General features: G+C 58.8%; 2 protein-coding genes across 4 annotated transcripts; both read left to right on the forward strand.

Annotated features, from left to right (window-relative positions):
- Positions 1–980: 980 nt before the first annotated feature.
- Positions 981–9,970, forward strand: ALAD (aminolevulinate dehydratase). 3 transcript variants are annotated; one of them, XM_069771068.1, is made up of 12 exons: positions 981–1,062; positions 4,626–4,773; positions 4,950–5,000; positions 5,753–5,849; positions 6,225–6,360; positions 6,841–6,924; positions 7,190–7,278; positions 7,600–7,655; positions 8,396–8,483; positions 9,063–9,149; positions 9,302–9,503; positions 9,623–9,968. In XM_069771068.1, exons 2-12 carry the CDS (start codon positions 4,661–4,663, stop codon positions 9,703–9,705), a joined length of 1,086 nt encoding a protein of 361 aa, XP_069627169.1. In that variant the 5' UTR covers positions 981–1,062; positions 4,626–4,660; the 3' UTR covers positions 9,706–9,968. The 3 variants fall into 3 exon arrangements, with proteins under 3 accessions (XP_069627169.1, XP_069627171.1, XP_069627170.1); XM_069771070.1 differs by having other exon boundaries at positions 9,374–9,503; positions 9,623–9,962; XM_069771069.1 differs by lacking the exon at positions 981–1,062 and adding an exon at positions 1,198–1,304 and having other exon boundaries at positions 9,623–9,970.
- Positions 9,971–10,359: 389 nt separating this feature from the next.
- On the forward strand, positions 10,360–11,246 carry HDHD3 (haloacid dehalogenase like hydrolase domain containing 3). Its single transcript, XM_009926820.2, has one exon. It carries the CDS (start codon positions 10,360–10,362, stop codon positions 11,074–11,076), a length of 717 nt encoding a protein of 238 aa, XP_009925122.2. The 3' UTR covers positions 11,077–11,246.
- Positions 11,247–12,272: the final 1,026 nt, after the last annotated feature.

Genomic DNA, 12,272 nt, shown 5'->3' on the forward strand with positions numbered 1-12,272 from the left:
GTAATAAAATGAGCTGGTTGTGATTGCATAAGCACGCATCTGAGCGTGCAGTGAAGCCAGAAGCAAACTCACTATGAAATTGTTTAGGGAGAAGCTGACAGCAAAGGGGGGATGAAGACTGCTGCAAACTCGCCTTTGAGAGGAGCAAGGGAAGCATGGAGGCTCGGAAGAGAGATTTCCAGTTATCTGTGAAGTGAGGTTTGGGTGCTGGTGTTTGTATACCTGGTGGAAGGAGCCTTCAGCTCACCCTTGCTCCCAGTGAGAGGTGCCAGGCTGGGGGGAAAGAGAGGAGAGATACTGGGTTGGTGTCTATGTGCTGCAGCAGGCTAAGGAAACGATGTTATCCTGTGGGAGCTACAGGCCACCATGAGAAAGTACCTATTAGAGTAAGCCCCTTTTTGGGAAAAATGCTTTATAATTTGACTGATCTTTCTGAAGACTAATAAACATGATCCGTGCATCTCCCATGCTCCAATGAGATGGAGAAAATAGCTTGTCCTGCATATGTGCATGTGTGCTGCCAGGCCTGCAGTGTGGCTCCAGCCTCCTTTGGCCTGGCAAGCCCCCACAGCACCCCGAAGCCCTGCTCTGGGCCCTGCTAATACCCCAAAACCCTATTCTGGACGCCCCCAGCACCCTGAAACCCTGTTCCATGCCCCCCAGCACCCCAAAACGTGGCTATAGGTCCTCCTGCAGCACCCCAAAACCCTGTTCTGGACCCCCCCAACATCCCAAAGCCCTGCTCCAGCTTCCCCCCCCAGCACCCCAAAACCTGGCTCCAGATCCCCCCGCAGCACCCCAAAGCCGTGTTCCATGCCCCCCCAGCCCTGCTCCAGAACCCTATACCCCCTCAAAACCCTGCTCCGCCCGCCCCCTCCCAGCGCACACCCCCACACACCGCACCGCCTCCACCCTTTTCCCGCGCTCCGCCGCGCGAGACTTCCCGCCGCCATCCCTGTGTGGGTGTGCCTATGCTAATCGAGGGGTGGGGCGGGGTTATGTAAATCGCGAGGGCTCAAGGAAGAGTCACACGGCCAGAGCGGGACGCGGCGGCGGCGGGAGGTGAGTGCGGGGGCCGGGGTCGGGGACCGGGACCGGGGGAGCTGGAGCTGGAGCTGGAGCTGGGGCTGGGGCTGCGGCCGGGGCCGGGGCCGGGGCCGGGGCGACCGCCTCGGCTCCGGCCTCCCCGGTCCCCGACCCCGGCCTCTTGTAGGGCTGGCCGGAGATCGGGACGACTCCAGGGGCTGGGCCCGGCCGGGCAAGGAGGCACCGCTTGGGTGCAGGCAGGGTGCAGGCAGCCTTCGGTAAGGCAGCAAGGGTAGCCCGGTTTTTGCTCGGTAGCCCGCGGTTACCGTCGCAAACGTGGGGAAATCACCGAGCAGCACATGATGCTGCGGGCTGGAGTCAGTCCTGAGCTCCCGCTCATCAGGCCATGTAACTACAGCCCCCCCTGCCCCGAGCATCCCCATTTCCAGATCCCACCTAGAAGATGAAATCTTCTATAACATCTTGACCTTTGTTAGTGACTGTTAATTAACCCGCACCTCCGTTGTCTCCCCGGGGAGCTCCGCTGTCCTAGTACGCTCTAGTCCATCCTTGCTTGCACTTGGGATTTCTGGAGCTTGTGCATCTCCAGGACTTCAGTTAAATAGCTGTGCACCGCAGGATGAGGCTGTGTGCGTTTCCGTATCCCAAAATGCTGAAAAGCAACTTCCTCGCATCTTGCCAGGGAACAGGCAGCTGCTGGCTCGGTGGTGCTGTCAGCAGCTGGAGCAGACCTTTGCAGCTCACTGTTGGCATACGTCGGGTCTGGCTTCAGCCCGTCCGCTAAGTTTGTTTAATTTGTGCTAGTGCAAACAGGAGGGTGGTGTGCGCGTGGTTCTCTCATTTTGCAGTCGCTTCTCTCCCCTCGAATACAGCAAGGCACTCGGGTCACCACGGCAGGCCTGGGCTGGGTGAAGGTGTGAGTTCAGGTGCTGCGGGTTTGGGCTGGTTCTCAAGCAGTCCTGCTATGGAGGAGCAAAGATGAAACCACACTGCTGTGGAGCTGTTTGCTTGGGAAGGAGCTGCAGGGCTGTTCTTAAACTCCTCCTTACTGATGCTCTGGTGTGCACGAAACAGATTGCTTTTGAAAGACAGGTTTGGGCCCTTAATGTCAGAGAAAGAGGCCCGTGTGCTCTGCTGGATCCCTAAGGGGATCTCGGGGGAAATAGCCCTGTTCTAGGGCACAACATGTGTGGTGCAACGGTCCCTTATCATGGCACTCTTCCAATCCTTGCTCTGCATCCCTGCCATCCCTCCCCAGCTGTTGGGGAGCTGTAGGGCATGTGGCAGCTCTGTGGCTGTAAGACCCCAGTGCCCTCATCCGATCAGGTGCCCTGCATGGGCAAGGGGAGCCTGCAGCCCTTGGCTGGTGGCAGCTTCTCCTGCACATGGGGCTTGTAAGGAGGATCCTGGCTCCCCTGCCCTCACAGTAGACGGGGGCTCTGCTGGGGCCCCCCTGTCCTGGCTGTTATCTCTGCTCTGCAATTCCACTGGGTGCCCACCTCCTTGCCCGGAGAGAGCAGTTTCTGGAGCTGTGGCCTCTATCTGTCTCATACAGAGTCAGGTGCCTCTGGTCCCACCCAGTCCCCGCTCCCCTTCCTCCTGTGGGATTAACTGTTTAAAGCATTTTTTGGATTCTCGAGGTGGGTTTTGTTCACTGAGCCCTTTGTTCTCGATTGCTGCCTGCCTGGAGCTCTGCCTGAGCGGCCGGCCGAGCTGCTGTGCTGGTGCTGCCAACTCCAGTTCACCCAAGGGCTGTCCCCTTCCCTGCGAGTAAGGACTGGAGCGGCAGCTTTCCAGGGCTAAAAATTACTTGCCAAGTGAGGCCATGACACTGCCAGCATGCCTGTCAGCTGGTCTGCATCCCCCACAAGCACCATCCGATATTTTTATACATTTTTTTTATACATGTTAGGCTGTAAGTAACTGAGAGGTGCCTTTTCCCCCATCCCCAAGCAGAGGTGATTGCTAGGGGTATGAAAGACTCGGTTCAAGCCCTGGACTGAATTTGATGCCCCTACATTACAAGTGCCCTATGCACTGGGGTGGCCTGATACAGACTGAGAATTTGGCTCAGCATTAGAATATCTGAAGGGTCTTGAGTGTGTAAAATAGGTGAACACCTCAGATTAAATGTTTTCCAGAAGAATGGGGCCATGTCCTTCCCAGCTCCGTTGCTGGCTGGTGTAAAACTTTCTGCCCTGGACTGTGTGAGCCATGTCTGCTCTCTGGAGAGAGCTGGGGGCAGTGAGGTTTGTTGCTGGGGAATGCTTCCTGGAATGGGACTGGGACCGTGGGGCTGCTCCCTTGAGATGGGTCCCATCCTCGTGTCCTCTGCTGGCACCCCCGGACAGGGCAGGGCTTCCTGCCCTGTCCGGGGGTGCCAGCAGAGGAATCCCACTTGCTCTCTCAGAAGCCTGTCTCCAGCTCTCCTCCTGCCTTGCCTCCCTTGGGTTTCAGCTCTCAAAACAAAATCTGTCGTCTCCCTAAGGGACTTATGCTGTTTGTCTCCCAGGGCACTCCTGGCTCCTCTGCGCGGGGTATTTGTGGGATGTGTCCCTGTGTGTGCAGCCAGCAGAAGTCCTTGAAGCCACTCTGTACAAACAGTCTGTTGCTGAAGTTGTGGTTCCGAGGGCTGTAACAGCTGCTCTCTTTTGTGCTGCAGCCAAATGCCTTGTCCAGGGGCAGCTGCCTTCCCCTGGCTCCCTCCGACCACATGTTGGTGAGATTTCAGTGCTAGTGGAAATTTAAATCTTAATGGTCTAACTGCAGAATTACTAGATCTAACTGTTACAGAAAAATAAAATATTGCTACAGGAAAAGTTTCAACAATAACATAACTAACACTTGATTTATGTATGTTGAGTAATTGCTCTTTGTTACCCCTGAAACTCCTAAGTTTTCCTTATCCAGCAGTAATCGGCCACTGGAATTGTGTGACCACAGGGCTTAAAGCCCTGTTGTCTTCAGGATGATCCAGCACCTCTCTCTCCTCCAGCGGCCACACTCTTCTGTAACTGCACCTGTACACTGTAGCCACAAATACTTCATGCTACGCAGAGCAGCTTTTGACTGCTCTGTATACAAAAGCTGTATCACACAATTATACAGTGTTAAGCAAAAATAAGACTAATTAAGCAATGACCGTCTCATCATTAGAAAACTGCTGGTACAGTTACACAAGCTAAAGCAGACAGAGCCTGCGGAGTGTGGTAGTGCTGAACCATGTGAATGTGGTTCTGCTGTGGGAGGACGCTGTTGGCTGTAAATTGGTGGTTTCACACACAGAATTGGAAGGTTTTGTGGGGAGGAGTCAGCACCATCCCCGTTTATGGGAAGTGCTGTGCTGTGACTGCTGATGTGGGGTCCTGCAACACCCACGCAGTGTGGGGCAGTGCCCGGGAGAGTTGGGATGAAGCTGGCTGGGCTGCAGCTCATGCTCCCCATGTGTGCCTGGAGCAGGACAGGGACGGTCCTGCAGTGGCTGCCTGGATCTCAGCCCCCTCCTCACATGCGCCGATAGCAGTGGCTTACCAGGATGCTGCCGCTAACCAGCCTGCTGGTTCCTTTTGGTGTTTCAGGCTCTCCTTCCACAACCTCCTAGCAAAGGCCCAAGATGCAGGCAGACTCCCTTCTGCACAGTGGCTACTTCCACCCGGTGCTACGCTCCTGGCAGTGTACGGCAACCACCTTCGATGCCTCCAACCTCATCTACCCCATTTTTGTCACGTGAGTGAGCCCTGTGTCTCTGGGTTAGGGATGGACCAAGCTCAGGTTGACTGGCATAGGTGCTCCCTGAGCTCTTAGGCTTGGACTTCCCAAAAGATTCCCCATGGACAAGCCTGGGGTAGGGACTTCCTTCTCACACTGAGTCTTCACATCTCTGTCCCATCCACCTCCTGCAGTGACAGCCCTGATGCAGTGGAGCCAATTCCCAGCCTCCCTGGACAAGCCAGGTAAGAATCCAGCCCTGCCAAGCTGCATGCCAGTCGCTGCTGTGGCCCATGCCCAAGCAGGGTTGATGTATGGCCTGAGATGAGCATGGGCCAGGGGTGACACTTCCAACCCTCTGTGGTCCCTGCCTTGGGGATCCCCCAGCATCAGGCAGGGCAGGAGCATTTCTCTGCCAAGGGAGTGGAAGGAATCATAGTGGGGATGCTGGGAAAGTACCAATACTGGCAGGGATAGTGCCAGGGTCTCACAATGTCCCAGAGCACTCACACGTTGTGGGGGCTGGGCACACAGGGAAGTTGGAAGCAAACAGGGTTTCCAGCAGCAGCTAGAAAACCTGTGCAAGGATGTGGCCTCCAGTCATGCATTAGATCTTGCTGGACTGGCAGCTCCTGTCTTCATCTGCTGCCATGTTAGCAGGGTTGTGGTCAGAGAGGCCCCAGGGTGGTCCTGTAGGGAGGTGGGCTGGATCTGCAACAGGGTCGCTAAGATAAGGGATCCAAGGGCAGGGCATGCTCGTCCTTTCAGAGCAGAGAGTGTCCCTGCCGGATAGATAACGCCCCTGTAGGCCCAGATAAGGTCCCGGATTGTTCCTCCCAACGTTCAGGCAACACCTTCCCTGTACCTCCAGCTGTTACTTGGTGTGGATGCTTGTGGGTGCTGGATCGCTCACAGACCAGTATCCAAGTCAGAGACCAGCTTGACCAATGGAGTAGGTCTGGGTGCCTGGCAGCCCCCCTACACTTGTTCTTCTCAGGTATGGAGTCAACAAGCTGGAGGGGATGCTGCGTCCCCTTGTCGAAGACGGTCTGAAGTGTGTGCTCATCTTCGGGGTGCCCAGCAAGGTCCACAAGGTCAGTGTGTGTGGTGGGGGCAGGGGCCTTGGCGTAGCCACAGAGGTGTGGGAGCGCCATGTGGGGCTGGAGGGTCTCCTGATCAAACAGGAGCAGCTCAGCATCTCTGGGCGTGCTTGCACCTTGCTCGGCAGAGCAGGATGGGGATGGGAGACTGTAGTGACACCCAAAAAGTTCCCAGAGCAGGTGGCCCCAAGACCTGCACTGACTGCTCAGAAGCATTACTCCATTGCCCTTTTCCATCGTCGGTGGTCACACTACCCTGTGTTACAGGGCCTAACGGTTCAGCAAACATTTCCTGGGCAGAACCGCTACCATGCAGGAGCCAGTGGGAAGCCCTTGGCTGTGTGCACTGAGGCATTTCTCTTCTCACAGGATGAGAGAGGTTCTGCAGCTGATGCAGAGGACACACCTGCCATCCAGGCAATCAAGAAGATCTGTTCCACCTTCCCAGAGTTGCTAATTGCCTGTGATGTCTGCTTGTGCCCTTACACATCTCATGGGCACTGTGGTGAGCGAACAGCCTGGGGTCCTGAGCTGCTCTTTGGGCATTTTTCTGGTACTGGGAGTCTCCGGGAGTTTGCCATTTTCTGCTGAGGAGCTCCATGTGCTGGTGGGGTCTGGCCAGCTCCTGCCCCAAGACTTGGCTCGCCAGTGCTGATGCAGCTGAGCCTGGGAGACCTCTCCAGGGTTTTGACAGCAGGGTGGGAGGCACGGGTGGTTAAGGCACCCACTCAGGCCACCTGAATCTGTCTGAGCGCCTGTCTGTGTCCCCCATCTCTGTCTTCCCTTCCCTGGAGCACCCATGTGTTGTGTCCAGTCCCTGGGGGACTGTCTCATGGGTCTCCTGGTCCTTATCTAGCTCCCTTAACACATTCCCCACTGTTGCTCTGAGCATCTCCATAGCTTGTCGTGAGAGCCGCAGTCCCAGCCTAGGGATTGAGGCAACCGGCCATCCAGCCGCTTGCATAACCCCAGGTTTCTCTCCTAGGCATCCTGCGTGAAGACGGCACCATCCAGAACGAGCTCAGCTGCCAGCGGCTGGCAGAAGTGGCACTGGCCTATGCCAAAGCAGGTGGGGAGTGTCCTGGCAGTGGTACCCAAGTTTGACTCTCACAGACTCATCCCCTCTCACTTTCAGCAGGCCCAAAAGCAAACTGGGCCTGGCTCCAACTGAGAGTGCTTTTGCTCCGAGCCGGAGGACACTTCCCCTGCCCTCCACATGCTGGCCCTGGCAGAGCTGCAGACACCCGGAGCCCCTCTGGCCCTGGGGTCACCTCCTCCTGCAGGCAACGTCACAGCCTTGGGCACTTCTCGGCATCTCTGGTCTTTCCCTGCAGGCTGCCACATTGTTGCCCCCTCAGATATGATGGATGGGCGCATCGCGGCCATGAAGGCGGCGCTGATCTCCAATGACTTGGGCAACAAGGTGAGCTCGGGATCTGCATGTGCCAAAGGCAGGAGCAATGTCCACGAGGAGGCTGCACCACAACAGGACCTGGGCAAGCAGTGGGAGAAGCAAACCCCTACCTTGCCCAGGACGTGCCACAGGCATTCCCCACCCCAGTGCATGCAGGAAGGGAATGTCCTTGGCTGGACATGGGGACAGCAAGGTGCCAGGCCTCTGGCAGGGGAAGAAGGTTGTGGGGCAGACTATAAAACAAACAGCCATGGGAGGGAATCACTACTGCCCTGGTGCCATGATGCAGCACCGAGCTTCTGGTGCTCACGGCTCTGCTCTCCTCTGCAGGTCTCAGTGATGAGCTACAGCGCCAAGTTTGCTTCATGCTTCTACGGTCCCTTCAGGTGGGTCTGTCCCTCAGCTGGGATTGTCCCCAGCCAGGGCTGAGCTGGCCAGGATGTGTGTCCCCAGATAGTTATTTGGGAACGGGCCTTGGACAGAGCCTGGGCCACAGCTGGGGCCATGCTGGTCGCTTTGGAGTGCTCTCCTCCTACTTCCTGGTGCAAAAGGGAGTCAAGTGTACCTTGCTCAGGAAAGGCTGGCTGGTGGGAAGATCACTTGGATGATCTTCCGTCCCACCCCTTCAACTGCTCGTCCTGGGTGCTGGTGGCAAGTCAGGCAGGGAGGGAACTGGCTGCAGCTGCCAGGAGCAGTGAGGAGGGGAGTTGCAGGAGCCAGTGTTGCTGCAAAGGGTGGCTTCAGGGACAAGCCTCAGCTCAGTCAGCTGTTTGTTGGACCTCATCCCAAGAACGGCCTGCACCTGACAGGGCGTCCCTGAGGAACCTGCCTCGGAAAAGAGCAAAAGGAAAATGTCTGACACGATTTTACCCCAGACTCTGGGCACGGGGAGGGCAGCAGGTGTTGAAGCACAGCTCCCAGGGACAGCCTGGACCTGTCAGACCTCCGCTGGGGGTCTGCTGATCCTGGGGCACTGAGGTGGGTCAGAAGAGTCCCGCTTTTACTGGCCCTGATGGCTCAGGCACTTGTCCTAGCCTGTCCTCATGTTGCTGAAGCTGTACGAGGCAAGAGGCATGGGGAGCTGTGCTGGTCCTCATCCCCTGCCCTCTGCCTTGCCTGTCACCAGGGACGCCGCGCTATCCAAACCTGCCTTCGGAGACAGGCGATGCTACCAGCTGCCCCCAGGCGCCAGGGGCCTGGCGATGCGCGCCGTGGTGAGTGAGCCAGCGTTGGGCTGCCCAGGGCAGCGCCAAGGGTCGTGGGTTTATGGCTGTGGGGACTCAAAAACCCTCATGTGGTACCCAGGTGACAAGCCTTCACACCCAGAAGTGCAGCAGGGTTGGGGGAGAGCAAGGTCAGGGGTGATGGAGTCAAAAGGGGGTAGGAAGCACAGTAGCTGAAATGGTCAAGGGTTTTCCCCCTCCACAAGCAAAACATGAGGCCCATCAGCCTGCCAGAGAGCTGGTCTGCAGGATGGGCCAGAGGACTGTGCGCTGGGAGCTGTGAGGTTGGTGACTGCATACCCTGCTGTGGCTTGGGGTGTCAGGTCCAGGACACGCAGCCACCAGCTCTCCCCAGGCGCTGTGTGTCTGTGGAGGGGAGTGTCATCTCTTGCCCATCGCAGCCTGTCTGTGGGCTCCTGTGGCCATTAGGGGCTCACCAAACCCTCCTGTGATCCATCCTGGGAAAACCAACCACCAGGCCAAAACTTCTGAAGAAAACCAACTGTGGATTCACTGGAAAATGTTCTTGTAGCCCAAGCTGCTGGGGTTGCGCGCGTGTTCCCCTCACAGGACCGGGATGTGCGTGAGGGAGCAGACATGCTGATGGTGAAGCCGGGCATGCCCTACCTGGACCTTGTGAGGGATGTCAAGGCGCGAGTAAGCTCCTTTGGCGTGCCAGCGAAGGGCACTGGGTGTCCCTGGAGGAGGAGGGGTGGGGTGGGCAGGAGAGGGGCACGTTTGGGATGGCCAGTTTGGATATATCCAAACCGGAGGGGCTGTGACTGTTGATTGCACGTCTTGCGGGCAAGAGGCCGTGGGCCGCGGGGAGGGGTGTCCTCTCTGCCCGCCGGCTGACCTCCCTCCCCCGGTGCTCCCCTCAGCACCCCACCCACCCGCTGGCCGTCTACCACGTCTCGGGGGAGTTCGCCATGCTGTGGCATGGGGCCCAGGCCGGGGCCTTCAGCCTTGAGGCCGCCGTCAGGGAGGCGGTGACGGCCTTCAGGCGCGCAGGTGAGGCGGCCGGCCCCGAGGCCTGCTTCCCCCCACGTCCCCCGACCCTGTCCCCTTGTTGCCGTCCCCTTGCCCCCCCCCCCCCCGCGGGGCGGCTCCAGCGTCTCGTCTCTCCGCAGGGGCCGACACCATCATCACGTACTTCGCGCCGCAGCTCCTGCGCTGGCTGAAGGAGGAAGCGGCGGCGGCGGGACGGGCCTGAGGGCGGGGCTTCCGGCGGGCGCGTGGAGGCGGGGGGTGGGGCTTCCGGGGCGGCCGGGGAGCTGCGCAGGTGGGTGCGGGGCGGGGCCGCCCCTGGGCCGAGGGACCGCGCGTACCCCCGCGCTGCCGCACAGGCAGCCCCCACCCCACCCCCACCCCCCCGCCGTGCACCGGGAACCCAGCCCGGTGAGCCCCGGGTCCACCCCGCCCCTCCAGCCCCTCTGTGAGCCGCGGGGACCCCACTCGCCCGCACCCCCGCGTGCGCCCCGTACACCCACCCCCCAACACCCCGGGTTCAGCCCCGCGTACGCCCCGTACACCCAGCCCCCCCCGTACCCCGTGGGTACCCAGCAGTCCCACTCAGGCCCCTGCTGCAGCTCCCGCGGGGGGGGCTGCCCCGGCCTGGGAGACCTTGCACCCTGGGACTCAGAGCAGGGCCTTCCCTCCCCCACCATGTCTCGATGCAGACCCCAGAGGGGGCCTGAGCCCCCCACGGGGGCCACTGACACCAGTGGGTGTGATGTGGACAAAGGGCCGGTGCCCACACCTCTGCGGCGCGAGCCCCGCTCAGCACCAACTCGCTTTCAGCAGAGTGCCCGGCTCTCACCTCCCTGTTCGTTCTAGGTCTCCCTTAGTCCTGAGCTTTACCGAAGCCATGCTTAGGCTCCGCTTACTAACGTGGGACGTGAAGGATACACTGCTGCGGCTGCGGCAGCCAGTGGGGGAGAGTTACGCGGCCGAGGCCCAGGCTCACGGGGTCCAGGCACAGCCAGAGGCTCTCAGTCGGTCTTTCCAGGAGGCATATGGAGCCCAGAGCCGGCGCTTCCCCAACTACGGCCGAGGCCAGGGCCTCAGCTCCCAGCAGTGGTGGGTCGATGTTGTGAAGCAGACCTTCAGGCTCTCGGGCGTGCATGAAGATGGAGTCCTGACGCTGATAGCGGAAAAACTCTACCGTGACTTCTGCAGCGCCCATAACTGGGAGGTGCTGCCGGGAGCCGGCGAGACCCTGAGCCTCTGCTGCCAGCGCGGCTTCCGCATGGGGGTCGTCTCCAACTTCGATAACCGGCTGGAAAACATCCTCTCCCAGTGCAACCTGCGGCACCACTTTGAATTTGTCCTCACCTCCGAGGATGTGGGCTTCGCCAAGCCGGACAGGAGGATCTTTGAGAAAGCGCTGCGCCTCAGCGGGGTCCTGCCGGAGCAGGCGGCTCATGTGGGGGACAGCTACACCCGGGATTACAGGGCAGCCCAAGCCGTGGGCATGCACAGCTTTCTGCTCCGGGCTGCCAGACAGGGTGAGGAGCCAGAGGTGCCCCCTGAGCATGTCCTGCCCACACTCTCCCACCTCCTGGCTCTTATTGAGAAGGGGTAGCTGCTTTTTGGAGGAGGACCAGCGCTGCTGCTGAGCAGCGAACTGGTCCTGGCATGGGATTTCTTGCTGCTGGTTAGGCAGGGAAACAAGCGAGCGCTTCTGAGCGGAGGGAGCAGTGCTGCCTGCAGAGCAGGAGGGGTGTTAATGCAATAAAATGTATCTGACACTCAGCATTGCTGCTGATGTCTTTCATAGCTCTAAAAACACTATGGAAGAGGGTCAGCGGTGGTGTCTTCCCCTAACAGAGCTGGGGACTGGGTCAGGCTGTACTCCAGAAGGCTCACTCTGGCAGGAGCGATGGAGGCACACATTGAGGTTTATCCATTCTCAGTGTCCCCCCCGTGCAAGTGCATCGGCAGAGCTGGGGTTGGTCCTGTCCCAGGGAAGGTCTGCCCATGCACGGCACCCAGGAAACCCACACACGGGCCCTGCACACCTCGGTGTACCCCAGGTTTGCCCCCTCACCAGCATTCCCCCTTCCTGACAGCGGTGGCCAGGAGGCAGTTGCAGGCCTCCTGCTGTGGGCAAAACAGGCTGGAGTTGGGCAATTTCACTTAATTTCATATACTGCCAATTAACAAACTTTACTGATTTGAGTATTGAGAAATAAAGATGACAAATTTCAAACGGGCAGGAAAGGCGTTTACCTTTCTTCCTGGCTCTACTTCAGTCCAACACCTCTCCTTCCTCCCTGCCTAAGGTCAGCTCCCCATGTTTTCGCCACATTACGTTCAACCCCCCCAGTCCATTTGGCGAGGTGAGGAGCAGCTCAGGTTAGGTTTCTTTCTGCTGCTCCTCGCTTCTTACTCCTCTGCTCTGACATGGGCTCCGACACCTCAGGGGTGCCCCTGCCCTGGCGTGGGTCCACCACGGGTGATGGCCCCCCACGCTGTCCCTGTTCTAGCATAGGGTGGCTCGTCCCAAACAGTGTCTCCAGCTGTATCCCAATGATGGCCCTTTCCATGTGCCTCCTCCCTGCCATTTCTCCAAACACCCTAAATACCTCTCCTGTTTTCTAAAGCCCACCGTCAGGCTGGAAGGCTGCCCTTGGTCAGAGAGGAATTAAATGATTCACCTAAAAGTAGCTGGCAAAGCCAGACATTACCCTGACACCTCACCCTGGCACAGCAGACGCAGGGTGGGTGTAGCCTCTAGGAGGAGAGGAAAGCTGCCATAAAACACGTGAAGAACAGATG

Source organism: Haliaeetus albicilla, chromosome 26 (assembly GCF_947461875.1).
Source record: "Haliaeetus albicilla chromosome 26, bHalAlb1.1, whole genome shotgun sequence".
Classification (NCBI taxonomy): domain Eukaryota; kingdom Metazoa; phylum Chordata; class Aves; order Accipitriformes; family Accipitridae; genus Haliaeetus; species Haliaeetus albicilla.